Here is a 25,505-nt window from a genome sequence, read left to right as displayed (position 1 = left end):
CTGCGAGCACCTTTGTATAACCTGCCCGGCTCTTCCCAGCCTTTGTACCTGTGTGTTGCCTCAGCCTTGGGCCATCGCAGCCTGCAACCTACCAATCTACCCCTCCACCCATCAAGTGACTCCCATACCGCGACCGGCGCCCAACGCAGGCATTCCTTCTCCCCTCGTTTGGATCTGATCCTCGTTCTCCATCTCCGTCATCCGTGTCTCACCCGCCTATACATTTCAACCCGTTTCCGCCCCCTCGGAAACGCTTCCCTCGCCTCCATCTGCAGTCGGCACCATTCCTCCCACTACGCGGAAGAGAAAGGCCGCTGAGGCGACGATATCCTCCAATAACCAAGACACCGCGACAAAGAAGAGGATCGCCTCGGCTGCTGGACAGGACGCTCCCCCAACCCCCGTCACCACCGCGAGCAACGGCATGGATTCAGAGGAGGACTTCATGTCGGCTCCCTCGAGCGACGACGAGATCATGCAGGATGACAGCGGCGAGGACATGTCTGGTCCTGATGGTATGTATACACCGCTCAACCGAGTCTCTCCGGCCTCAAAACCACCGACTGACGTCTTTGATACCTCCACAGATTTCGATGAAGATGACTTCGAAGACGAGCCCGAGGACCTGGGCATGATCAAAGACTCCGACAACAAAAAGAAGGTGGCCTATGACATCTCATTCAAAGTCTACGAACCAAAGGATATTCAGCGTCAACAGGATGACATGATTGACGAGGTCAACATGATCCTGAACATCCGCAAGGAGGATGTCGCGATATTGTTGCGGCACTTTAGGTGGAACAAAGAACGTTTGATCGAGGACTACATGGACGCTCCCAACAAGGTCTTGGAGGCTGCAGGTCTTGGCTCGAACGTGGCTGGCCCGCCCAAGCTTGAAGCCATTCCGGGTTTCATGTGCGACATTTGCTGCGAAGACGAGGAGGGCCTCCAGACCTTCTCTCTTAAGTGCGGCCACAGATACTGCGTAGACTGCTACCGCCAATACTTGACTCAAAAGATTCGCGAAGAAGGCGAGGCGGCTCGTATCCAGTGTCCGGCCGAGGGCTGCGGCCGCATCATCGATTCAAAGTCCTTGGATCTGCTCGTTGCAGCCGATCTCAACTCCCGATACCACGAGCTGTTAAATCGGACGTACGTGGAGGACAAGGAGATCCTGAAGTGGTGCCCTGCACCCGACTGCCCAAATGCCGTGGAATGCGCCATTAAGAAGAAGGACTTGGACAGAATCGTTCCCACAGTAGCATGCGGTTGCGGTCACCGCTTCTGCTTTGGTTGCATTTTAACTGACCATCAGCCTGCTCCCTGTGAGCTTGTCAAGCGATGGCTGAAGAAATGCGCAGACGATTCGGAGACTGCAAATTGGATATCGGCCAATACCAAGGAGTGCCCCAAGTGCAACTCGACAATCGAGAAGAACGGCGGCTGCAACCACATGACATGCCGAAAGTGCAAGCATGAGTTCTGCTGGATGTGCATGGGCTTATGGTCGGAGCACGGCACGAGCTGGTACAACTGCAATCGTTTCGAGGAAAAGAGTGGTACAGATGCGCGTGATGCCCAGGCCAAGTCCCGCATATCGCTAGAACGCTACCTGCATTACTACAACCGATACGCCAATCACGAACAGTCTGCCAAGCTAGACAAAGACATTTACCATAAGACGGAGAAGAAGATGGTCCAGCTTCAGACAGCCTCAGGCATGTCTTGGATTGAGGTTCAATACCTGAACCAGGCCTCACAGACACTGCAAACTTGCCGGCAGACTCTTAAGTGGACCTACGCCTTCGCATTTTATTTGGCGCGTAACAACTTGACCGAAATTTTTGAAGATAACCAAAAGGACCTTGAGATGGCTGTCGAGGCCTTGTCAGAGATGTTTGAGAAGCCCGTCCAGGAGCTCTGTGACAAGAAGTTGAAAGTCGACATTATGGACAAGACTTCATACTGCAAGAAGCGAAGGATTATCTTGCTTGAAGACACTGCAGACAACCTGGCCAATGGTATGTTCGCAATATGAAGCCGATCGAATAAGAACTGACCGTAATAGGACGTTGGACATTTAACGTAGATCTTCACGGACCTTCACCAGTCGGTGCCACAAGCAGTCGTCGTCAGTAGATCGTGGATGATGCGGCCCCGGTGGAGCGCGAATTCGATGAAGACAGCGACGACGACTTCTTCTACAACGAGCCCTTGCCTGTCGACAATGTGGTGAGGCAGTGGCGGCTGCCGTGGTGAAGGAACACGATTCGCATGGTTCGTGAGGCTCGCGGATCGCATTTTTGGCTTGGTACGGATGTACACAGAAGCGTGGACTCAGAGAGTCACGCAAAAGATTTGTGGCGTGGGTTTTGAGACGGAAACCTTGGAAGATGAAGGCATTAGACCCAGAAACGGAATCAACATGGGGAAGGATCGGCTGTTGCCTTGGGGCCATCACTTTAGTGTTCCAAGTATGGAACGAGTTGGAATTCTTTTTTTCTCCTCTCTCTTTCATAGTAAAGGAAGGCAAGGGAATGACTGCTTGCGCATCATGAGCATTGTGTATGGTATAGGTCTTCAGGTTACATGCCCAGTGTCCCAGGCACGGCGGGCTTCTTCTTTTTTTATCATTGGGCAAAACCACGTCCTTGCCAGTTTTCCATCCCGGATTCCATCTTCTGATATAGATGTGTGAATCATATGAGACATGGGGGATTTGCAATCAGGATAACTTGCAATTCTGTCTGTCTGTTTATGGCCGACGGGTACTGTTTGGTGGTTCCTTGCACGCTCATATGGAAAGGGCTGTAATAAGGTGGGATTGGGCGCTAGGCGGCTCCCGGTCCGGGCCGAGATTGAACGTATAGCTAGATCCTTCAAGAGACGGACGACCCCACAGCGACAACCCTATAGATAAGAGATGACTGCGGAGGTAGGTTGTGGTAAGTAATGACTTCAACACTGACCCATCAAGCTGTAGGCCGATCACAAGCAGTGGGACACATGCTTCATCAGAAAAAAAAGGTCTTCCGGCCATGATGTATTCCCATCATCACTACTTAAAAACTCCATGGTGTCCTAGTAATTACAATGCATACAAGAAACCCTGGCTACCCCGTCTCTCTTGACTTTCCGGCATGCTTCTCATGTTTTGTAGTCCCTTGTAACCTCCGACATGCCAAATGATAATGCATACAAATGCCTTCCTGCCTGTACGCCTCGGTGACCTTATTTCGAATGGCGACCATCAAATACCGCCCCTGGTCTGAGTCGGGGGAGATGGAGAACATGACCGGGTGCCCAGGAAATTTCCCTGGAGGAGTCGCGCTCATGGCGCCTCAATGATGCGTGACTCTTAACGCCTTCTTCCAAACTGGATAGAACAAAATAATGACACAACGTTTGTGGGTATCGCATCGACATGTGTTTAACAATTGCTTCAGTTGTATACAAACCGAGAAAGGTTCAGCGCCTTGGGAACGGAGTCTCCGTCGTCCTTCTGGCCGAGGTCGTGGGCAAAGACATCGTCGTCATTCTCGCCGTCGCTATCGGGGATGATCTGGTCTTCGCTTCCGCACGGCGCGTTCAGAGCCTCCACCTCGGCCAGATCGACTTTGGGCAGAGGTACAAACGACGGGTTGACGGGGAATGACTTGAGTAGCCGGCTCTTCCGGGGACTGCGCTTGGGGCTCCGCTGTATCGTGCTCTTAGTAGGAGATAGGGGCCGCCGGGCAGGCGGGTTCTTGCGCTGGAGGGCACGGGCTCCCATCCGCTGTAGCGGGGTGAGAAGAGGAGTGGCCTTTGACGTGCCAGCTGCGATTGAGCTAGCCGAAAATGTGATCGAGGATGCCGCAGTGGAGGGAGCAGCAGTCGAGGGTGTGAAAGTCGATGAATGCTGGGAGGCAATGGTGCTCGGCGTGTCGGGCTGGCTTGAGGCGGCAGGGCTGGGCTGAGAGCTGAAGGCAAATCGCTGTAATGACGTCCGTCTTATGTCCTTCTCTGGGAGCGACGAGACAGGCTTGCTTGGCTCGACGTCTTCTACTTCGGACAGATCGGTCTGTGGCGTGGCTGATATTTCTCCGTCCTTGCTGAACTGGCTGTCCGTACCGGCAGTTGCTTCCGTACCTGTATCCGTGCTCTGACTCTCTTCGTAGACCGCGATTGACTTGGGCTTCGGGGCATGCCACCCATCAATGTCAGGGAGATTCAGTAGTGCCTCGTCGATGGAGTCGTCTGAGAATAGGAAACTGTCCTTGTTCTTGTTGGTGGAGGTTCCGTTCTTGGAGAAGAACTTGCTCTTTTGGGATTCCTCAGTTTTCGTTTCGGTAATATCTGTGTCTGCACAGAGACGGACCTTCTTGGGAGGCCGTTGGGAACCGCCTCTCATCAGTGCATCAATGTCGTCTATAGTATTTGTCGTGTCGCCGACGGTGATACGACGGGTTCCGTCAGAGCTGCTAGGAGTATGTTGCTGCAGTAAGTCCTGGATGGGCTCGGTCCGTCGTCGTAAGAGGCGAGGGGAGGTATTTGAACGGGCGGTTCGTGTCGGGCGAGAGCTGGTGGTAGGCTGTGATGATGAAGTGCCATCGACATATGGTCTAGGAAGGGGAAAGACTCTGGGTACCAGGCCATTGTGAGTAAGAGCGGCAACTCTCTCTGGGTCGACAGAGAAACAGTTGCGGTCCATTTCACCCATCGGAATACGCTGGTGGCCCTTGAAGTACGAATCAATCGGTTTGGTCGGTTGTCGCGTGCGAGTCGATGATGAAGAGACAGCCGCAAGGGCCTCTGCAGACTGAGAATGTCTTCTCTTCGTATCGGTCTTGGAGCCAGGCATGGGCGCGGGGATGATGGTCTCCTTGGTGATGGGGTTGACATCTCCGAGTGCAATTGCCGTAGCCATGGCCGGCTCGACGTAACCACCAATGAACGGCATATCCTCCACACCCTTGCCTTCCTCTGGTTCTGTTAAACATACCAACCGTTTCGCTTTCGGGCAATAGACTCTTTGGTGGATGAATGTCAGCTCCGCCTGGGCAAACCGAGACATGTAATTCTCTGAAACGCGATGCTTGCCCTCGAACTGGATCATCCGGACCAGTCGATCGATGGTCTTGTACTTGCGAATCATCCGGTAGGCCGTCTTGAGGCCCATATTGTTGATGCCCTCGAGATAGTCGCACCCACTGAGAATGGCCATTCGGCGAAAATCGTCATCCGTCCACCCCGTAAGAGAAACCTCTCGAACCGCACAGAAATCCCTCCGGTTGATCTCGATACAGTTGCCGTACTGGTCAAGTTTCGTGAGGAGCCGCTTGCAACCAAAAACCAAAAGATCCGAGTCCTCCGATAGAATGCCGTTGATGAGGCCTTGGCGTTCGAGGTAAACAAGCTGAGCATCAGCCTCGTACGGTGCGACGACGTACGAGATATTCATCTTTTTCAATTCGTCAATGAGATTGCGAGCCATCTCTGGTGTGACATCAATGGCCTTTTGAAACTCGAGGGCTGCTTGTGATGACTTTCCGGCTCTGAGAAGCTCCATGGCAGACTTCTTGCTCTCTTCACGACGTTTAGCGCGGGATCCCTCGGTGGCGGCTTTGCTGGGAAGGAAATCGCCATCAAAGACAATGTATGGTGTGACGCCGAAATGCTTGAGCATCCTCACCCGGTGCATGGCGAAGTCGACATATCTGAGGCAAGGTTAGGCATACAAACCTTTGGCTGCGTCTTGGGAAGCGCGCCATGCACAGCGCATTGCTAGGGCCACTTACTTGCGGGTGGGGTTGCCTTTGGCCAGATCAACAGCGCAGGCAATGGCTCCTCTGTGAAGCCATCCGTAAGCGTCGACGCCGAGCGTCTCACCGGCGAATTTCTTCAACTCGGTTGGCCTGTGGATGGACTTGAGCAACGGAAGCAGGCCTAGGGGTTCTTGGTGAGCAAGGAGGTTCGCCAGGCGGGAAGCAAGGGAGGAAATGTACCTGAGACGCCCATTGTTGATCGCGAGAAGTGTTCGCAGGTCCTCAAAGGTTGGCAAGTCAATATCTCCTGAAGGTTGCCTACGTCTCTCTCCAGTCCGATTCACAGGCCAGAAGCCGGGGTCGACAAAGGGAGATCAATGCTCAGTCCATTCGTTGAGAGAGAATGACGCGTGGGCAAGTCGTTCGCGTAAGAAGTGGAAGTCGGAACGCCAAGTCAGGTGATCCGGGGGCAAATGTAAACAAAGCACTCGGGCGCTACGTTGACGAGTTCGGAAATGCCACTTGTACGGAGGAAACGCGACGACAGGTTGGAGAACTGGACGAGGGGAAAAGGCGAGGTCGACAGAAATTCACCACGACGCTGAGATCGGAGGAGCGAAAGTGTGCAGGTGGAGTGAATCACGGCTTCCTGCACGGGAAAGGGACAGTGGAATCGCCCGGGGGGGACCTGGGCCTGCTATATTGGAACGCGGGTGGACACACCGCACCGCGTCAGACTCATATCGCGACTCCCGGTTCTCTTTCTCTCTCTGTCTTTTTCTTTTTTAAATCTTTATTTTTACGCAGGGACCAGGCTGAGAGATGCCCCCCAAAAAGGATTAGCGTGCGTAGACTGGGATATCCAGAGCAACGTCACTCTGCCCGGGTTTGGTTGAAGGCCATTGGACCCTTCCTGGGGTTAGAGTGGAGACAGCAGGTATTGAGTCTTTTCATCCAATGTCCGTGCACACAGCAAACGCGCCTGCAGACTCGGATGGGATTTTCATCGGGTGGGGCACAGACCGACTTTCACAGAACCAGTGCCATCGCAAATCTCATTCTGCGTCTTGTTCAACTCTGGGAATCATTGATCTCAGATACCAATCTTACTGTGGACTGAACCGGTCTCACTCGTTCTGTTTTCCAGTACCGTCAAGATGCCCTCAACATTAGAAAAGGCTCGCAAGCACATTGCGAAGAAGCGCAATGGCCATGACCTAGCCCTTCATGAGTTTTCCAGAGACTCCAAGCGTCTTCACAAGGCCTCGATCAGAGACCAAAGGCTAGGAAAGCTCCACGCCTCAAAGAACAAGAAGGAGCAGCCCATGAGTAAGATATCACTGTCCAAAAAACATCGAGACTTGCCAACTGACATTTGGTAGTCGACCGTGCCTCCTTTTTCCAAAAGGCAATTCAGGAGAAGGGATCCGAACCCCTCGACTTGGCCGCCGTTCAGGAGCTCATCAGCAAGTACGTCGCAGAAGCCGAACAGCCCACATATGTTGAGCAAACACTGACACATTGCCAGGTTTGTGCACCAGTACGATGAGGAGTACGCCGAGGTTAAGAAGACCCGCCGTGCCGGCCGCCCTGCAAGTGCCAAGGAAGACTTGCTCAAGCTGAGAATCTCGAACCTTGAAGAAGAGTACAAGATCGGATTCTGTCAGTTGGCTCCCGACAAGGTGTCTTTCTTTTGCGGCATTCTAACATCTTTGTAGACCTTCCTGACCTCACAACGTCGTCCAACATCATCCAACTCGACCGCTGGGAGGGTTCATGGGCTTACCTCACCAACCTCGCCTGGGTCAAGATCACGAGTGACGGGAACGTCAGACCATCCAGCTTCCCTCCCAGGGTTTAGTTTTTGGCATTTTACAGCACGATCATGGCGTTTTCTTTTTCGGCGTTTGGGGAAAACATGAGGCCACGAGCCCGCTAGGCCTTGACGCAGCATCATCGATTTCACCGGGAGAAAGGATGGGGGTTAACCATCAGCTCCAATTTCTGTATCCGGCTCCTCGTACGGTGCCACTATAGAAGGGCGGACTTTTCGCGGGCAATGTCTCAGACAGGTCAGGCACTGTATCGGAGTTCTTGTTTGGCCAACAGACAAATTTCTCCGGTTACATACAGCAACCGTGCATGTTGAGGTGCGAAAGGCCCAATGCTCGGATCACAGCAGACCACGCATAGCCAAATCACTGGCTCATCAGCGTCTGAGCCATGATTCTCCTGTGCCGTTACACAAAGGGGGATTCGGCAAAGGGGCCCCAAACGTGGAGAGCATGTGGGTTCATGGGAATCGCGCGCCATACCGATGGTTCTTCGGACGGGGGTTGCGAAAGAGGCGGGCGGCAGAGATCGAAGCAGCGTCATATGAAGAGCCAACGTGGCGGTTTTTGCATGAAACAGTTACTTCCGAAACTTTGGGTGAGGCTCGGCAAACCCTACCTGAGATCCTTGTAGCCTAGTATTATATGATCATCTTCGCCCCAGATCGCCCAACCATCGAAGTTACATGTTGCATGCCAATAGTCACGATGATGCCGAGAACCGAAAGGTCCTAACCCTACAGCTTCACTGCACAACGCCTTTCCACAGTGTCGTCTGTCCATGCCCAGACTGGCCAAGGAGGTCCAGATCATGCATCCCATCTGCCCCAAGCCTCTCAGACCAGGTCATTGGGACCACCTTGTCAACGAATCGTTATCCCACTTTATACTTAAACCCAGCTTCCCTTCGAGTTCCAAGTGCTACATTACACCGCCGGTCTACTCCTCTGCGAGGCTTTCGACGGTAACACGCCTGCAGAGTCTTGTGGACGGGATGGGCCCATCTACTCTACTCGATCCAAGGCTGTTCTCACAATGGTGAGATGCTGTGAACAGAACAGCGTCTGAGAATGTCGCAGGACAAAGGAGCAAGGTTTTGCTGGGCGCTTAGAGTAAGAAGGGCATCATGCTGTTGAACGACGATGGCGGCCCGGGGCCGGGCTCTTGTTGAGCTAGATCGATGAGCTGGATCGATGAGCTGGATCTCGGGCGGGATCCCTGTCACGCAGGATCGCTCGGTCATCTCTAAGGGTATATCATCGAGCCGAATCTCTGGGTCTCCGCGCTCCCATTCATCAACGTTGGAGCGTTATATTCTACAAGTGCTGGAGTTCTCATTGTCTAGGCCGTCTCGCCAATCTCTACAGCTATTTCAATCTTTCTCAATACTTTCGATAAGCCTTTCATCGTTGAGCTAAGCCTCTCATTAATGTGAGCCACCTCCTACAGTCTGACGCACTAAAGACAGATGCTTATATAGACACCTAGCAAGCCATGTGCAAATACATCACACACCTCCGCGTCTGCAACGTATGCAGTCACCAAGATACGGTCCTGATATCGGAAAGACCCTGCTTCCTTGCCAAGAAGAACGGAGTCTTTGGAAGCTGCGATGCCGGCATAGGTAGTGACCGCAGCTGTACCCGAAATCACTGTTGGAAGTGTAAAGAGAGGGTCCGTCGCATCCCTCGACCATCATCAGTGTCACGCCACATCAGTTTTCATTAGGAGTAGGATAAAGGAAGGGGGAAATTAACATGGACGAGGAGTGTGAAAACGATAGAACCATTCTCTGGTAGGCTAGCTGCGGGCCAGCTAGAAACATTCATTACCATTTCCTTGAACATTGATGTCTGTTACAATGAGACGGTTTCTTGAAGACGAGTCTAGCTTCACACGGAGGATTCTGGGTGTCTGTACATCTGGATCCTGTTGCTACCTATTAAAGCTTAGCTCAGATTTCGTATCGATAACGTCAAAATCAAGATGCTTCTGTGGATCGATTCCAGATGCAGTGGAGTTTTGGTCTGGTGCCTGAACTTGACAAAGTGTTTGCAGAATGGTCCCTGCCATCCAGTCCCTGACGGTTCCGCTCCACCTAGCGCCCGGCTGGTGCGGTGTCACCCGGCAAAAGGTTTCGCCGAATTGTGATCTGATGTCAAAAATTTTGGGAGCTCTCCAAAGCTTTTTTGCGACCTGGCAGATCCAGCCAATCCACCTCTACCCTCCTCCAACAAGCTTTTGCACTTCCCCTTGCCTTGACCATCACGACCTCTCAACACAACGCCTCAGTCCACCGCCCATCATGCTTTCCATCAGATCCGTCGCGCGCTCCGCGCCCAGAGCTCTCTCCCGCCTTTCTCTCAGACAGACCGCGCGCCCTAGTGCCTTCATCAAGGCCGCCTCATGGAGCGCTGCCGTTCAGACCCAGCGCGCATCAGCCTTCTCCAGCTCTGCCTTCAGGAAATCTGCCGCCGGCGAGACCGATGCTGAGCTCGTCGCCAAGCTCGAGAGCGAGCTTCAGTTCGAGGAGGAGGTGAAGCAGAACGAGCAGCTGCCCGCGAGCGTTAAGGACTTCATCGACAACAGCCCCTTTGAGCTCCAAGACACCCCTGGCAAGGAGGAGGTCAAGCTCATCCGCAAGTTTGGCGAGGAGAAGTAAGTTTGCATTCCGAGCATCGTCTAGCAGACACTATGAAACGGTAAACTAACAGTAAAACCTTAGGATCACAATCACTTTCTCCATCGCTGACCTCGCCAACTACGATCCCGAGATGTACGACCAGGACCGCGCCCTCGAGGACGAGGAATTCGAGTCCGACGTCCAGAACCCCAACAAGCAGTCTGGCGTCCAGTCATCCGGCGGCGCCCGCTCCGCCAACGCCGAAGAGCAGCTCGAGGAGGAGGAGGGCGACCTCGACGAGGCCGCTCCCCCTTGCCGCCTGAGCATCGTCGTCGAGAAGCCCGGTAAGACCCCCGGCGCCCTCAACATCGACGCCACCGCTCAGGATGGCGCCATCGTCGTCGACAACATGTTCTACTACGAGGACGGCAAGCTCGCTCACGCCTCCAACGCCGAGGTCGCCCACGCCCGCAGCGACATCTACCCCGGCCCCCCCTTCGGCAGCCTCGACGAGGACCTGCAGATCCTGATGGAGCGCTACCTCGAGGAGCGCGGCATCACCCAGGCCCTGGCCGTCTTCGCGCCCGACTACATTGACGTCAAGGAGCAGCGCGAGTATGTCCGGTGGTTGAGCAACGTCAAGGGCTTCGTGAACGCCTAAATTCAACTTCAATGACTCTGTTTGGGAGGGGGAAAATTCTGTTGGGAAGAAAGAAACTCAATGATGTATGATGGCGCGGCGCACGTGCAAAGTGTAAGATGATACGAAACCACCCACCTGGAAAGGGGCCTTCTTGGCTTGTCTTATAGCTGTTTTCCACTCTACGATGTACTATATAAAATCATGGCATGGCCGGCGTGCCGGTTGCCCACATAAGAATCTGTAATATCAAAAAGTTCTCCTGCACACATGTAGCGCATTAGGTACATAAAGCATTTGTTCAATGGCGTAAAAGAGATTAGAGTGGCTCTTTAGCGAAGAACCATTGCAGGTAACAGGATAATCTTTCACACTGCTCAGGGCCCTACTTAGAGTCTAAACTAGAAACTGTCGACATCAACAAGTCGTGCATTGACCCATTGCGCAACGCAACGTAGATCTCGCTGGTCAAGGTGCCGATGGTCTTCTTCTCCGGTTCACCGGGGCTTCCGTTGGTCCCCGACGTTGTTGGATAGTCTTGTAAACCGCGATGGATCGGGACACCCAGAGTTTTCCTTACATATTTGTAGATTGCCTTTGAAGCAACCCCGAGATATGCGCCTGTGCTCGGGTTTTCCAGAAACCGTAAGCGTGTCTTGCAATACTCATGGCTGATTCTTTCGGCGGACTGCTTGGTATAAGCGTCCATGGCCTTGATGGCAACGATCAACTCCTCAGGCCGCATACCCTCGAAGTACGGGGCCAAAACCTCGAGTTGTCCACCCTTAGCTTCTCGTGCAGCAGCTCGGCCTCGGTCTTCCACGTCGAGGTTGACCAGGCCGTTCCACTTCTGGAGCAAGATCTCGCCACAGCGCTGGGCAATGTCGTCCGCTCCATCGGCGGCTCTGGGAAACCCGATACAGTTCTGAGCAACTTCCAGCATCGCGGGCCTCGCTACGTTGCAAAATTCGAGATGGAGACATTGCAGGTCGAGAGCCTGACAGAGGGCGTATATGTACGTTGCCACCATGAGGCACAAGATCTCGGCCATCTCCAACGCGTTCCTGGCAGCGATCAACGCGAGCGAGTTGACCGACTGGTTGTTCATCTCGGCGCTCTGGATATGCGCGGACACAGGGTGGGATAGGTGGGCCAGCTCCGACATATACGCTGCCATGGTGATGTCCAACCCCTTGGTAGTGAAAGACTTGCTCGGGTTGTCGGCGGCGAGGTTAGGCGGCAGGCAATCGTTGAGCTTGGCGTTGAGAAGCTCTGTGCATTGGGCGAACATGAGCTTACCCAACAGCTGCATGGAGGACGAGACCTTTTCCATGGCGGAAGTGACAGCCAGTGCTTGGAAGTTGCCTCCTTGATGTACGGTTCCGGTTTCAACGTCAAAGAGGGGGTTATCCGTGGTGCTGTTGATCTCAACTTGTACTTGCTGTTGAGCTAGCATCAAGTCCTCAAGCAAGGGACCGATCCACTGGGGCGCGGTTCGAAGAGGATATCGGTCTTGTACGAGGCCTTCGGCATGGTCGTCTCCCTTTCTGGTCAACTTGGATCCAGAGAGAAAACGTAGTATGTTGGACGCAGCTTCCACCTGTCCCAGATGCGGTCGGCACTGGGATATGAACGGGTGGTAGTTCGACTGCCGGCCTCGAAGCGCCTCGGTTGCCATGGCGGTAAGAAACTGCGACATTGTGGCGAGTTGATGAGCCTGGTTCATCACGACACATGCCGCTGCGGCGCTCGTAGCAGTACCGTTTGTGATACCCAGGGCTTCCTTGGCTTCGAACCGCACCGGCTCGAGGCCGATCATCTTCAAGGCTTCTTTCGCAGTCATGAACTTTGGTCTTTGCGCGCCGACAGCAACGTAAACATCCGAGTTGCCCTCCAAAACGCCAGCGATGTAAGACAGAGGTATCAAGTCTCCAGAAGCTGAGATGCTGCCACGCAGCGGGACTATCGGAATGACATGATCGTCCAGCAGGGTCAACATAGCTTCCAGAACTTCCAGACGGACACCAGAATGACCACGCAGCAGAGAGTTGACCCGGACGAGGAGCATTCCTCTGACAACGGAGGTAGGAAGGGCATGCCCTCTCCAGGCTTGCATTCCAAGATGACTTTCGCCGAGATCTGACCCTTTGTCGGAAGGTAGAAGAATACCGACTTGGAGGAGCTGCAGTAGTCCTCTCTGCAGTTCTTCATGGTCAGAGGTGCGCACGTCGGCACTTCCGCCGAATCCTGTTGTGATGCCGTAGATTGTGGCTCCTTGGCGAAGCTTCAAACGCAACAGGGCGGTGCTTTTGTGGACCTTGTTGATGATGTTGGTATCCGAGGTTAAAGAGACCGAGGCGTGATAATGGCTAACGGCCATCACGTCGGAAAGTGATAAAGTCTGGCCGTCTACAACGACACGGGACTGCGAGTCGAGCAACTGCCGGAGATGTTTCCATTGACCGGACACAAGATGTAGATGTCCCATCAACATGATTGTAGGATAAGCCCAGGCTAGGACTTAGACAAAAGATAGCTTGGAGATGAGTGGACGGTGCTCAGCTGGGTGAAAGATGATGTATCGAGGAGTGACGGAGAACGCAAGAGTGAAGCATGTCAGTCTAGTTTTAAGTAGCCCAACTTATGGATACTCGGATGCGAAGAAATCATAGCACGTAGACTGCGGTTCTCGCTCCTCAACCTCTTTCTTCCTGTCCTCAAGGTCTTAAGGGCTTGGCGCCATTCACTCTGGAAACCCAGCCAGCTGCAAGCTTCGAAACCCTCGAAGACCCAAGAGGGCTTCCCTTGACACGATTCATGCACTCGGATATCTTACGGGAATATTGAGGATCATTGCTTATCTTGTCTCTATACGATATGTTGTTCACAAATTGATCAACCGCAGCCGCCGCTATTCAAGTCAAGTGCACGGGGAGAACTCCACCAGTCATACAAGATGCCGCAATCATGAGTTTGCCCACATTCCTTGGAGAATTGGCGGTGCGAACTGTGTTGCTCTTAGTTTCTTGTCGTCGGATGCACCTGGACTGATTTTCGGTCTAAAATCTGATTTTTCTGCCCAGTATCGTGAGAAGTCTAAAAGACGCTACCTTACGTGCTTATCCCTCTCCCTCACAAGCGAACGCTGGCGATCCAGCGGAATAGATATTCCAAAATTCAAGCGAATGCATCTTTATACTGCTCGGGCCCCCTGGCATGTCTCAAACTTAAAATGAAGCTATTCACACACGTGCTGCAAAGGCTTCTCATCGTTAATAGATCGTGAGATTGATTATCTTCATGACTCAACAGATTCGTATTGAAAAAACGCTGCATTCAGGATAAGGTTCGAGCCATCCGTGAAAAAGGACTTACCCCTCAACTACACGGCCTACAATAATGGCGGAATCCATCAAACTTAAAGTGAGGCTATTCAGAGTAGGTCTCGCATGACAGATAGTGAGGATAATCTACCTCGATTGCCGCGTAATTCCTCAACATTTCGAAATAGCACAACGCTACTTTGGGACAAGGTTTTGACTAACATGGCAATGATAGCAAAAATTACCCCTCAATGGCCCCGTCGATAGAAAGTCTGGAGTCTGGAGTCTGATATCTATATAAGTTGCAAATGGGTATGAGTATCTATCAGGTAATTTGCTTTCTGTTTAAACATACCTAGTATTTAACCGGAACACAACAACAATTCAATCAGACATTCTTTTCTTGAAAACTTGCAAAAGTTTCAAAAAAATCCATCATGGCAACATCATCGCAGTACGCCGAACGCACGTATCATGACACTTCTTGTCCATACGTTTTACCCAATGAGTAAGTACTACTGGTACCCCACAGAGGCGTCTCGATTTACATGAGCTTACTATGCTAGTACTCCCGAGCAAGCTCGCCTTGATGAACAAGCGCTTGCCATCCAGTCCATGCTGGGTGGAAAGCCTTTTCTCTTCGACGTGAGACTTCTCCCGAGCAAGTCGAAAACCCTCGACATCGGCTGTGGAACTGGGGTAGCCACAACCCAGCTAGCAAGACAATGTCCTTCTTCTCGGGCGTACGGGATTGATCTATCTGCCGTCCCCGACCATGTCAAAGCCTCAGCTCCGACCAATGTCACCTTTTTGAAAGGCAACATCATGGAAGATCTGTCAGAGCAGGGACTCCAGGAGCAAAGCTTGGACTACGTGTTCGGACGTATGCTGTTCCTCGCGATCGACGACTGGAAAGAGTACTTTTCACGCGTCCACCACCTCTTGAAGCCCGGTGCCATCGTCGAGCATCAGGATTGCTCCTGGGAGTACTATCGCCAAGGTACACAGACAAAGCTCAGCGGAAATTGGTCCTGGCACCAAGCAGTTCTAGAGGAGTCGCAGGCTATGGGACTGGATATTCTAGTTGGTGATCATGTCGGGGATCACATGAGAGCCGCCGGGCTCGAAGTGCTTCTTACGCGATCGTTTGAGTTCTCAATGGTGCCGTCTGAGAAGAATATTCCCAGCGCAGCAGTCGGTTGTTATGCGCAACGAACTCTTCTCAAGGCATTCCCAGATCTTCTCAGAAAGATTTTGACAAAGCGGGACTTATACTCTGACCAAGATGTTTCGAAATTGACAAAGGAGTGCCTTGAGACGTCATCGGCGGAGGAAGGAATTTTTGTCAAGTACACAGTCACCATTGGGAGGAAGCCAGCTCAGTAGTAGCTTACAGATAATGCGGTTTCTAGCTAGGAGCTGGGATGTGTATGTTTTTGACTTCTTTTGTTTTTTTCTTTGGGCTGGCTAATGTTGAGTACATCTTGCTGTTTATATCCTCTAGTAATTAGTGATTAATTTTGATGAAACTTTGCTCAATGGCCTTTTAAAATGTTGTTCGCTGTCTCGGATACGACTTCGCTCTGTAGACTCGACGAGATGCATGATGTGTGGTTGGGCGACTGAGACCAACTGGCACTAGTCACGTAGCACAATAACGGTGACAGGCGACTCACACGTGTATTACCACGTTGAAGCCATCTCTTCTCACCGGAAACGGCGGTGCCTGGGCATATCGCCAGGCGGCAGGCTTCCTCGAGTCATTCAACGGCGATACGGCATTTAAGTAAGGTTTGCAGGGCCGTGCTGGCGGCAGCCGACCTCATCGTTGTCGATTTGAAGCGCTTCCTGTCTGTTAAGTGCTGCAAACGGATGCCAGGATCGGCATAATGTAGTGCAAGGTCGGTTAGGTGAACAGCGGTGGCGCGACTAACCTCGTGAGTGGAAACGTGGAGTTCAAGAGTAGGTCTTTTCTGCTCGCAGATCAACCACCTACCTGCAGGCAGTCTTCGTCGCTCAATGGTCTGAGCTCGTTCAATGAGTTTGCTAGCGGATGTTTCTAGAAGGTGGCATCGCTGCTTTAGCAAGTAGTGCTTTCTGTATTTCGCCCGGCGCAGATCATGGATAAGATCACCTTGATCGACACGGAAATAGCCGCAACCGCATGCCTACAACATCTCGATGTCTTACGCGGCTTCCTACGTACACGGACTGGTACTAGTAGTTGAATTAGCATTAACGCTGCGTCAAATCTGCTAAGAGGAGAGCATCTCGGAACCAACGTAAGGTGCAAAGGCCCGCACTCTATGCGCGTGAATCTGAGAGGGGATGCTCCGGTATGGCTCGCATATGAGCAGTCATTGAATAACACTGAGGGAGGATAGTCGCCTTGGACTCGATGAAAAGGCAGAGCAATATTAGGCCAGTATCAACTTGGATTTCAGCAGCATCGACGGAGGCGAAGTCCTATGCTTCCTCAAATGGTTCATTGACCATCAGGTCTAATCTCAAGCTGCAGATGCAAAGGCAGGCATGATGAAACCTTCTAAATTCGGTATAGTTCTAACTAACTAATCATCTAAGTACTCTAAAGACTTGGCGCCGCCATCATGTATTATACATCCTTCACTATCCCAGCTAAAAGCGAGTCACGACCTTCGGCAGCTATAGCCGCAAAATCATACTCGGTCAGGAGCATCTTGGGACTCAACCCCGCAAACTTCCACACGCCGTCAACCTTTTTGTACCAATGCTTATTGCTGCTATGCCCATGACCTTTGACGGCGACTTGCTTAAAAGTCTCGTCAGTGTACTTTTGATGCGGCACACGGAGCTGGTGATAGCCCACAACCTCGGTCTCTGAGATCTTTTCCCAGCGGCTGGCGCCAACGAGATGTTGCGTCTTGAGCAGGGGGTTGCCAAGCATGGGTTTGCTACTCATCATGGCTACGTAGTCTTCTGCGGGCATGGCTTCCCAGATCTTGTTGAGGAAGGGGTAATCGATCTTCAATGTGAGTGTTGTGTTAGATTGCGTGTCGTTGGAGGGAGGATCGTGAGCTTACGCGGAGGGTAGGGGCGATGCACTTGCGAAGGCGGTTCCAGTCTTTTGTGTCGTAGCTGTCTGCCCACTCGTAGAGGCATGCATTCAACCCGAGGTAGTCTAGGATACTTCTTTAGTATCACATCATGAACGATGGAAACCTCGTGAGATGATTTACCGTCGAAAGTAATGTTAGCAGAAGATGCCATTTTATCTTAATTATAGCGTATAATGATCGATTAAGGTAGATTTAGACTATCGCCCGATTTGTGTAATTCGCGAGGGAAGTCAAATGAGAAGGAACAGCTCGTGCATCGAAACTCTGCTGGAGAACCCGAATGGAAATCACCGAGTGTTAATAGAGGTATCCCTAGCCCTTAAGTAAAGGACAACAAGCTCTCTTAAGTTACCCCGGATTCTGCTTTCTCCACGATTCAATCTTAGCGGGTAGGTAAAGTAGACACTCCGCCCATAGAATTTGTCGTTACTATTCCAGAGAGCGGGGGACCGTGGGTGTAACCCGTCCACTTGCCGTTCCTCCACTTCCCGGAGAACTTTAACGGACGGCTATGTAAACGTATGGCGACGAAACACGGCATTCGCACAAGGCTTTTGTATGCCAAGCCGACTCGTTCCAAATGTCGACTAGTATCCAGTCTCAAAAACGCTCAGCTGCTCGGCAAAGGCCATAATGAGAAGTTCCCGAGTCTCACTTCATGATACAACACCACTCCAAAACGTACACAACCAAGTGCCATTGGGGAATCACATCACATCACTGCGGGAAATTGAAGCTGCATCGTGAGGCATTTACGCTATGTCTCGTTATAGTCATGCAAGAAATTCGCCAAAGGGCGGTTGGTTTTGTAAAAGAGACCCGGGATCTACCCCCTTTTCCTCGTTTCTCGATCGGCCTAGACCTGGAATGGATCCGACATCAAGTCGTGGGAAAATATCTCAACCCCAAGTACACAAAAAATGTCCAAGAATGGAAAGAAAAGAGTTTTTGGTTGTGTTCGGCCCAGCCAACGTAGCTACCGGAACAGGTGCCCTGCCTTGTTGTCGCTGCGTGATCCCGTTTGCCATTTTTCAAAATCCGTCCAATGGCGGCGTCCTTGTCGACATTTAGTAGGGCTTCTCGCCGATGCTGTTTCTCTTGTTAGTCGCCTGTTCATATGCTTTTATTTCCATTCAAGACTCAAACTTACTAGTTGCCAGGGGGCGAGTAGCGGGCGACGACGTAGGTGCCCTGGGAGTTGGTGGCAACAGCCAGACCGACCTTGGTGGTGCTCTTCCAGACGATCTGAGTGTAGTGACCGAAGCCCATGTAGTTGGACTCGGAGATGGTCTCGCCGTTGTAGGAAGACTTCTCGGCGATCCAGGCGTTGGCGGCGTTGATGTAGGGGCTGTCGGTGTTGGACTGCATGTACAGGTTCTCGCCCTGGTCAGAGACCTGGGAGTGGGTCAGGGAGCCGACGGAGAGGAGGTGGGTGGCCCACTCCTGGGCGTTGGCGGCGAGGGTGGCATCCCACTCGAGGGCCGGGACGCCGACGTCGGAGCGAGCGGCGTTGTGGGCATCGAGGGCGGCCTGCTGGTCCGAGGTGAGGCCGGAGGTGCCGCTGGAGGCAGCGGTGGTGGCGGCCGGGGCAGCGGAGGAGGTGGTGCTGACGGCCTCCTCGACGGGGGCGGCGGCGGAGGGGGTCACGACCGGGGCAGCGGAGGTGGCGGCGGGAGGGGCGGTCGCGGCGGGGAGAGTGATGGTGGAGGTGGAGGTCACCTCGGCGCCGGAGCAGTCGTCGGCGGCCTTGCTGGCCTCGACGCCGGTGTTACCCCAGCCCCAGTAGGAGCCGGACGGGGGGCCTTGGCCTCTCCAGGCGGCGGCCTGGGTGGCGAGAGCGGCAACGGCGACAGCTGAGAAACGCATTTTGATGGTTTGGTTGAAAGGGGTTTTGGAAATCACCGGGATTCTTGGATGTTGATTTGAAGGAGTGAACGGAGGATGGAACCTGCCAAGGCGTCGATGAGTACCGCTGGGGTGTAAAAGAGTGACAGACGCAAAAGGTCGATTTTGGGTGAAGAGGGAAAGAGAAACAACAGGAAGGGAACGCGAGAGTTGGGATATTATATATTCTGCATCTTGTTTACTTAGTTAGAGTTGTTTGCCACGGTCCTGCTGATGTCGGGATATTTTGCCGCTGGCGGTATTCAACTTGAGACGAGTGATGATCTCCCGTATGCAAGCCTCCACATCAGAGATATTAAACTAGAAGACGTGGTGTCTCACACTCCCGGCCCTTTGGAGAGAGCACTTACGAATGATCGAATCTCCTTTGCATCCTGATAGGACCAGGGGATTCGGGGGGGAGCCTAGAAGTTGGAAGGGATTAGGATCTAGTGTGCTGAAGCGTCCCCCACACCGACAACATTGTCAAAAAGTCTTTCCAAGTTCCAACAGTTTCCCAAGTTTCCTCCCCCCTTCTTCTGCAGAAGCCGCGGAAGCGCGGAAGTTGGATCACACAACGGTGCCCATTGTATTGGTGGATACGCTGACATTGGAAACGACCCCAGATGAGTGGTTTAAATTCGACCGGGCAGCAACAAACTCGCCCCTGTCGACATGTCTCACACCACCACACCAGGATCTCCAAGGATTCCTCTGGGACGTAGCCCTACCAGATTATGTCACATCAGTGGATTTAGCTGCTGCCGGTAAATGGAAGGGACCCCATGTGGGGCCGAGCGTGTGGTCCAGGCAGCGGTCCAGAACCGACTCTGCTCAGGGATGATGACCAGTTCTCGACTCTTCGACTTCCTCGGTGTCTCAATCTCTTTGTCAACATTTCACCTTTTCTTTGCAATGGACAAGTCTGAGAGTCTTCCTTACCGTGGTACTCTCTAACTATCTTCTTTACAGGCCCATTCAATTTGCTATCGTATCGGTGTCCGAGGGGGACAGAACAGAAGAAAGCGAAAGAGGAGCTATCCATAGTGTACTGAGTACGATAAACCCTATTTGGTTGTGTTCGCCTAGGTCGGAGTACCCCACCTGTCATTTCTTTCTCTGACACTCTCTTCTCGTCTAATTAATGAAGTTGCAGCCGAACGGACATTGTTTATTATGCTTCGATCATCCCGTCAAGTGGGATAAAAAGGCGTCATGGATGGCAAAGCCCAGCTCCTGGGCGAGAACTCAAGTGGTAGTCTGGTGCGGGGTATAGCCAATCAAACATTGCACAATGCTTTTTCGTTGCCTCATTAAACAACTTCAAACTCTAGCTTCGGCTGCAAGCCTTCACTCAGGGGTAAAAACAACACACAAAGTCTTTGTCGGGACGTTTCGCTCTGGAACATCGCCAGAAGCACCATAAACAATCGATCTTTGCCACTACTAAACTAGTATAGACTGACATTGATCATCATTGAACACGTTCGAGGCGCCTTGAGCCTCTTTTTTGCTTTAAGCTCATTGCTTCCCTTCCCTCCCTCTCCTCCCGCCCCTTTGGTTCGAGCCAATCCCGCCCGATCGATGGTCTTTGGCAGGCGCCGAGGCTTGACCTTGGCCAAGCTGGGCACCCAAAGCTTACACGGGCCGGGGCTGTGAGTTCCCACATTCCCGCGCCGTTGGATCCGGTGTCTTGGTACTGGTGACTGTGAGAAAATGGATGTGGTTCGTGTCATGCAAAAAATGTTGGCCCAGACCTTTCCCTACACTAGTTCGTCTGATGTCTCTCCTAGCACGTGTACATCTCAGACCACCTTCGACAAATCTCTCAATTACTTTCGTCATGAGCTGTTTAGAGTTGACTGGTAAGCACCGCGGCACCGCAAACTACTCTCTGCGTTGCATAAGTTTGCTAGACAGAAAATCTCTCAGTCGAGTTACACCATGTCCGTTGAGGGCCTATATGCCGCTCTCTAAGGTATCTTCCAGGTGGGCCTCCGAGATTGCGAAATCAACATGGTTGAACTCGCCCCGGTTACATCCCGCCGGTACAGAGTTGAGCCAAGGTGTCACTTTGCCCCTCTCTGCCTTCTTCGCTAAGTTCGCTTCGACAATTCTCCATTTCTTTGTCACGATTTCCTGTTGCAAGCCGCACAGTCCCCCATCGCTTCGACTGCTTTCCCCCGATGAACCCGGTTGACCGACCAATTGGCCAATGCAGAAAGTACCATCGCCTGCCTAAGCACCTTTAACGTAGTGCGAGTAGGATTGTTGACTGATCCTATGGGAACCTCTTTGCATGGATTTAGGTCTTAGTTTAGGCTCTTTCTGTCCTTGCGTATGTTCATGAGAATTCTACGGCTTTCAAGCCAATACATAGTTCCGCTCCTGATTGTCCCGTACCTCGGGCCTTCATAGACCCGGCGAGTCAGGCATAACTCCACCGCCATTCACCTCACAGGCTCACAGGACATCACAATCTTGCATTCATATCAGAGTTCAGTAAGCGAAGTGGCGGGGAGACGCGTAAACGCTGAATCAGCCGCGCGAGAGCGAAAAGGGAACCCAGGTACCTGCCGCTATCCCCGGTGATTTTGCGAGGCGGCGGTACCCATCAAGTGCGGCTGAGTCGAGTCGCTTCGCCCAGATCTCGTATCAGTGAGTTTATTAATCTACAGATCATTTCACTGGACCGATGTCTTCTTTTCTCTGCCTACGGAGTAATCCGTATGTCCGGGTCTGACCTAGGCCATACGTCGTTGGTCGAGATCCAGTTTGTCGAAACCCGTCCGTCGGTTGCGATCCTTGGAAGGCCGTCTATATACAGCACACTTCAAACCTATCGAGTGCCATACTTCTGAGGCAGCTTCGAATATCATTAGCAACTTGAGGAATTGCGCCTCACTATTGTGCAGCCTGTCCCTGTGGATTCTTAGCCAAGCTGACTTATCTAGCGCCGAACACCCCATAGGAAGCTCCAATTATCGCCCAGAGTGTCAAGACTCAGGGAAAAACAAACACTGCGTTGGCTGTTAGCACGGGCTGTACACCTTTCTGGCTATGTCTTCTTCACATGAATATTTACCTGAGTTCTGTCATTGTCATATCCAAAGCCTTTCTTTTTCAACGACTTCGGCTCGCATTCTGGGAAGGGGACCTCGTGGAAACGTCTAAAGGTGTTTTTCAGGTAAACTCGACCAAAGCCTTGGAATGGCTCGCAGTGAACCTGACCCCTCTGTCTTTGAGTGACCTCCACATCGAAATAATCTCGTCCATGTCCAAATTCTCATCCCCAGGCAGAAAAGTGAGAAGACTGTCCTCTACTGTATAGTAAGTAGTTTCGTCCGCTTCCCTGTACGGTCGTTTTGCTCTGAACTCTACACTCCTCAAATTAGGCATTTTCTGCAAGTACTGGAAGTGGTGTTTGAGATGGTAAACCCAGCCGGGCCTGAGCAGAATCGCCGAAAGCAGTATCGTCTGAACATGAGAGAAAGGTTCCACGCAGCCGTGGTATTCCCAAGGACTGAAAAGAGCCCTGTAACGCTTCATGTGAGAATGCGGAGCAGGACGTCTGACAAAGTAAGGAAACTGGTCGATGCTCGGGACGATTCGTATCGAGGTCGAAGGCTTCTCCAGTGGCCTACCGCGCTCGAACCAATTCCTATGGAGAAAGGTGCATCGTGGTAGTCGTCTGTTGATAATATCTCGAGTTCTGCGGTCGACCAGTGTAAAGTTATACAGGACTTCCATGGCATCTTGCCGATGCTTGATTTTGCTCTTTTCACAGTTTCTGGCGTCGTCAATCAAGAAGTGCTCGATTCCGTAAAACCAGGGCGGTTTGCTTTGATCGAGCATGAGACAGCGGTTCTCATCGGTCACCTTTTCGGACTCATAACCGGTCAATACCCATGTTAATGGCTCGACTGTCGATTCCAAGTCGTCAACCACGGCATCGACGATTAAGAGCCATATTTCGTACGGAAGCATGCCGCTGGGGAGAGTGGTGCCTCTGACACCAAATTTAATGCGTTCGAAGGTATTGTGAAGCTTGGTGGACCAGCGCATAGTATCCAATTGTGGAGGGGAACTCAAGCTGCGGGTTGGTGTTGGTCTTTCAAGGTTGTCATAGAAGATGACGAAAGCGAAGAGCAATGTGGCGTAGGATTTAGTCGACATTGTATAGCCAGGATCAGCACTGCTTGTACCGAAGGTGTCAATGCTGCGATATGATGGAGAAGAGACGAGGTCAGCTGCTGTAGTGGTGGTAGACAGAGAGGCTTCCTTCTTTCTTCTGCATAACAATGTATGCGTAGAGGTCGTGGCGTCTTCAACCTTCTCGAGCAGGTGACTCTTAGTTTGGGTTAAGTAAAGTATCTCTTGGGATTCTTTTGGTACAGAGAGTTTTAGCTTCGAGCGGGAACAGGTAGAGTAAAAAGCATGATTCTCGACACCCTGACGACCTCCAGCTGATAATTCGATATAGACCCAAACCGACTGTGACCGATATTTCCGTGATCTCCATCTAGAACACTCCGAGGTGCAGTTACATCGCTATGCAAAGAGTACCTGGTCTCTAATCGCCGTTTAATGCTACGTTATTCATCTAGCATTTTTACCATAGGTAGGGACATGTTCGACGAGTGGCACCATGTACACTCCTCAATTCTGCAGTGTATAAATAACGCTGCCTCGTGTGTTTATCCACATTGCTCCATTTGATGCTAGACATGAATTGGGAAAGACACCAAGACGCCTTTAAAGCAGGAACTTTCGCAAGCGACTTGATTCAAATCGGGGTATCCAAAAATATCATAGTCTAGTCTCCCCCGCTCGGTTCTTCCCACCTACCATGTATATCATCAAGTTTTAAAATCGAGTACCCAGCCTGGAGTCAAAGAGTACACTTCCGCCAACTCCAAAGAACTTACGCTGACACTCACAATCCACGCTTCCATTCACCACCTTATTCCAGTTCAATCCGATAGCACCTACACTCCTCCTCAAGAAACCTCATCCGCAGACCCTCGTCCGTACGGACGAGCTCAATCTCCCCACGCAAAGCATACCTCGGCCGAACCGTGATCTCCACACCAGCATCAAACAACGGCTCCCATAACAGCAAAAGCCGCGTCTCGCTCAGCGCCAACTCCGCAGCAAGCTCAGGCAAGATCGCCGGATCAACAGGCAAAACCGCCGTGTGGTCGTGCAGCGGCTCGCCGGCGGGCTGCACGGGGCTCCGGATCGCGCACCACGCCTGCACGCACCTCAACTCCGGCAAGGCCGCGAGCGCGCGGATCTGCTTTCCGCTAGCGGTCATTAGGTTTCTCAAGCTACTGCTGACGCTGCGGATCATGCGGAGGGGTCCTTTCGTGGCTTCCTGTGGAGTTTGGAGGATCGCGGTCTCGAGGGGTTCCGGGTTCTCGCCGTCTGCGTTGTTATGCCGGTCCGCGGCTCTGAAGTCGAGGACGAAGACGTCGATGTCGGGGAGGACCCAGGCGTGTATAGGCGGGTTGACGATGCCGCTGCTCCTCTGCCCCGTTGTAGACCATTCTGTGGCGTTTGCCGGGGTGCGGTGGTGACGGGGCACGTGGTGGTGCCGAGGGAACTTACAAAACGTTTTGTCGACGATGTCCGAGACGCGCCTGCTGCGGAGGTTGGCGAGGGTGCTGACGAGGCGCCAGCGCTTCGTCTGGGAGGCGTAGTCGTAGGCGTGGTTGTCGCTGATGTAGATTGAGTCGATGGCGTCTGGGCAGCCTTCGACGTGCCATGTCGAGACTTCGGCTGCGGCTTGGGCGTAGGCGGATTCGACGTAGCGGTCTGCGATGTCGAGGAAGAGTTCGAGGGGAACAACGCCTCTTGAATCACTTGATTCATTGGTGGCGGCCGGTGTCTGACTGTTCTGGGATTGATCAGCCATGGTTTGGGTGAGGAGTTAGTTGGGATTGATAGCTATTGGTGAGAGAAAGTAGGAGTGAAACTTAGACTGGAGAGAGAGAGAGAGAGACGTGGCTGTGATTGCTTTGGGTTTGGTGCTACAGAAAATACAGGCAGGCTGGAAGAGTGAATGTGAAGTTGTGGTAGAAAAATCGAGTTCTGTAGGTTAAGTCAAAGGTGAAGATGAAACTGATGCAAAAGTGAAGTAGGTCGGAAGCTAGTCCTGACGAACAAGAACCGGTACTAAGGAATGGGACGTGAAACGAAAATTGATCAATGCTACCTACGAGAAGCGGTTGATCTTGTAGAGATGTGTGGTCTGTCAGTTGTTGGAATATATCCTGAAGTTATCTATCACTTCATTCTCAAGCCCCTTTCAACCTCGGTTCCGTGAGCTGGTCTTTGTGACCCTCTAAACACAGTGATT

General features: G+C 52.2%; 12 protein-coding genes across 12 annotated transcripts; 6 read left to right on the top strand and 6 right to left on the bottom strand.

Moving 5' to 3' along the window:
* Nucleotides 1–424: 424 nt before the first annotated feature.
* CPAR01_07417 (IBR domain-containing protein) lies at nucleotides 425–2,139 on the top strand (the record flags this gene model as incomplete). Its single annotated transcript, XM_060491686.1, has 2 exons — nucleotides 425–2,021; nucleotides 2,069–2,139. 2 exons carry the CDS (start codon nucleotides 425–427, stop codon nucleotides 2,137–2,139), a joined length of 1,668 nt encoding a protein of 555 aa, XP_060350560.1.
* A 1,303-nt stretch (nucleotides 2,140–3,442) lies between these two features.
* On the bottom strand, nucleotides 3,443–5,997 carry CPAR01_07416 (uncharacterized protein; the record flags this gene model as incomplete). The annotated part of the gene is made up of 3 exons (XM_060491685.1): nucleotides 3,443–5,696; nucleotides 5,778–5,925; nucleotides 5,985–5,997. 3 exons carry the CDS (start codon nucleotides 5,995–5,997, stop codon nucleotides 3,443–3,445), a joined length of 2,415 nt encoding a protein of 804 aa, XP_060350559.1.
* A 904-nt stretch (nucleotides 5,998–6,901) lies between these two features.
* Nucleotides 6,902–7,605, top strand: CPAR01_07415 (uncharacterized protein; the record flags this gene model as incomplete). The annotated part of the gene is made up of 4 exons (XM_060491684.1): nucleotides 6,902–7,073; nucleotides 7,127–7,214; nucleotides 7,273–7,406; nucleotides 7,463–7,605. 4 exons carry the CDS (start codon nucleotides 6,902–6,904, stop codon nucleotides 7,603–7,605), a joined length of 537 nt encoding a protein of 178 aa, XP_060350558.1.
* A 1,465-nt stretch (nucleotides 7,606–9,070) lies between these two features.
* On the top strand, nucleotides 9,071–9,304 carry CPAR01_07414 (uncharacterized protein; the record flags this gene model as incomplete). Its single annotated transcript, XM_060491683.1, has 1 exon — nucleotides 9,071–9,304. One exon carries the CDS (start codon nucleotides 9,071–9,073, stop codon nucleotides 9,302–9,304), a length of 234 nt encoding a protein of 77 aa, XP_060350557.1.
* A 331-nt stretch (nucleotides 9,305–9,635) lies between these two features.
* CPAR01_07413 (uncharacterized protein) lies at nucleotides 9,636–10,860 on the top strand (the record flags this gene model as incomplete). Its single annotated transcript, XM_060491682.1, has 2 exons — nucleotides 9,636–10,234; nucleotides 10,302–10,860. The coding sequence occupies 2 exons, from the start codon at nucleotides 9,636–9,638 to the stop codon at nucleotides 10,858–10,860; spliced, it is 1,158 nt and encodes a 385-aa protein (XP_060350556.1).
* A 364-nt stretch (nucleotides 10,861–11,224) lies between these two features.
* CPAR01_07412 (phenylalanine ammonia-lyase) lies at nucleotides 11,225–13,333 on the bottom strand (the record flags this gene model as incomplete). Its single annotated transcript, XM_060491681.1, has 1 exon — nucleotides 11,225–13,333. The coding sequence occupies one exon, from the start codon at nucleotides 13,331–13,333 to the stop codon at nucleotides 11,225–11,227; it is 2,109 nt and encodes a 702-aa protein (XP_060350555.1).
* Nucleotides 13,334–14,599: 1,266 nt separating this feature from the next.
* Nucleotides 14,600–15,548, top strand: CPAR01_07411 (methyltransferase domain-containing protein; the record flags this gene model as incomplete). The annotated part of the gene is made up of 2 exons (XM_060491680.1): nucleotides 14,600–14,670; nucleotides 14,729–15,548. The coding sequence occupies 2 exons, from the start codon at nucleotides 14,600–14,602 to the stop codon at nucleotides 15,546–15,548; spliced, it is 891 nt and encodes a 296-aa protein (XP_060350554.1).
* Nucleotides 15,549–16,776: 1,228 nt separating this feature from the next.
* CPAR01_07410 (scytalone dehydratase) lies at nucleotides 16,777–17,411 on the bottom strand (the record flags this gene model as incomplete). Its single annotated transcript, XM_060491679.1, has 3 exons — nucleotides 16,777–17,166; nucleotides 17,225–17,322; nucleotides 17,381–17,411. The coding sequence occupies 3 exons, from the start codon at nucleotides 17,409–17,411 to the stop codon at nucleotides 16,777–16,779; spliced, it is 519 nt and encodes a 172-aa protein (XP_060350553.1).
* Nucleotides 17,412–18,327: 916 nt separating this feature from the next.
* CPAR01_07409 (SCP-like extracellular protein) lies at nucleotides 18,328–19,126 on the bottom strand (the record flags this gene model as incomplete). The annotated part of the gene is made up of 2 exons (XM_060491678.1): nucleotides 18,328–18,349; nucleotides 18,411–19,126. 2 exons carry the CDS (start codon nucleotides 19,124–19,126, stop codon nucleotides 18,328–18,330), a joined length of 738 nt encoding a protein of 245 aa, XP_060350552.1.
* A 1,738-nt stretch (nucleotides 19,127–20,864) lies between these two features.
* On the top strand, nucleotides 20,865–21,344 carry CPAR01_07408 (uncharacterized protein; the record flags this gene model as incomplete). The annotated part of the gene is made up of 1 exon (XM_060491677.1): nucleotides 20,865–21,344. The coding sequence occupies one exon, from the start codon at nucleotides 20,865–20,867 to the stop codon at nucleotides 21,342–21,344; it is 480 nt and encodes a 159-aa protein (XP_060350551.1).
* Nucleotides 21,345–22,689: 1,345 nt separating this feature from the next.
* Nucleotides 22,690–23,320, bottom strand: CPAR01_07407 (uncharacterized protein; the record flags this gene model as incomplete). The annotated part of the gene is made up of 2 exons (XM_060491676.1): nucleotides 22,690–22,715; nucleotides 22,789–23,320. 2 exons carry the CDS (start codon nucleotides 23,318–23,320, stop codon nucleotides 22,690–22,692), a joined length of 558 nt encoding a protein of 185 aa, XP_060350550.1.
* A 787-nt stretch (nucleotides 23,321–24,107) lies between these two features.
* On the bottom strand, nucleotides 24,108–25,061 carry CPAR01_07406 (uncharacterized protein; the record flags this gene model as incomplete). Its single annotated transcript, XM_060491675.1, has 1 exon — nucleotides 24,108–25,061. One exon carries the CDS (start codon nucleotides 25,059–25,061, stop codon nucleotides 24,108–24,110), a length of 954 nt encoding a protein of 317 aa, XP_060350549.1.
* Nucleotides 25,062–25,505: the final 444 nt, after the last annotated feature.

Source organism: Colletotrichum paranaense (genome assembly GCF_030867605.1).
Source record: "Colletotrichum paranaense strain IMI 384185 chromosome Unknown Scaffold_5.1, whole genome shotgun sequence".
Lineage (NCBI taxonomy): Eukaryota > Fungi > Ascomycota > Sordariomycetes > Glomerellales > Glomerellaceae > Colletotrichum > Colletotrichum paranaense.
Note: the sequence above shows the minus strand (reverse complement) of the source record. Positions and strands in the feature narration are given on the sequence as shown.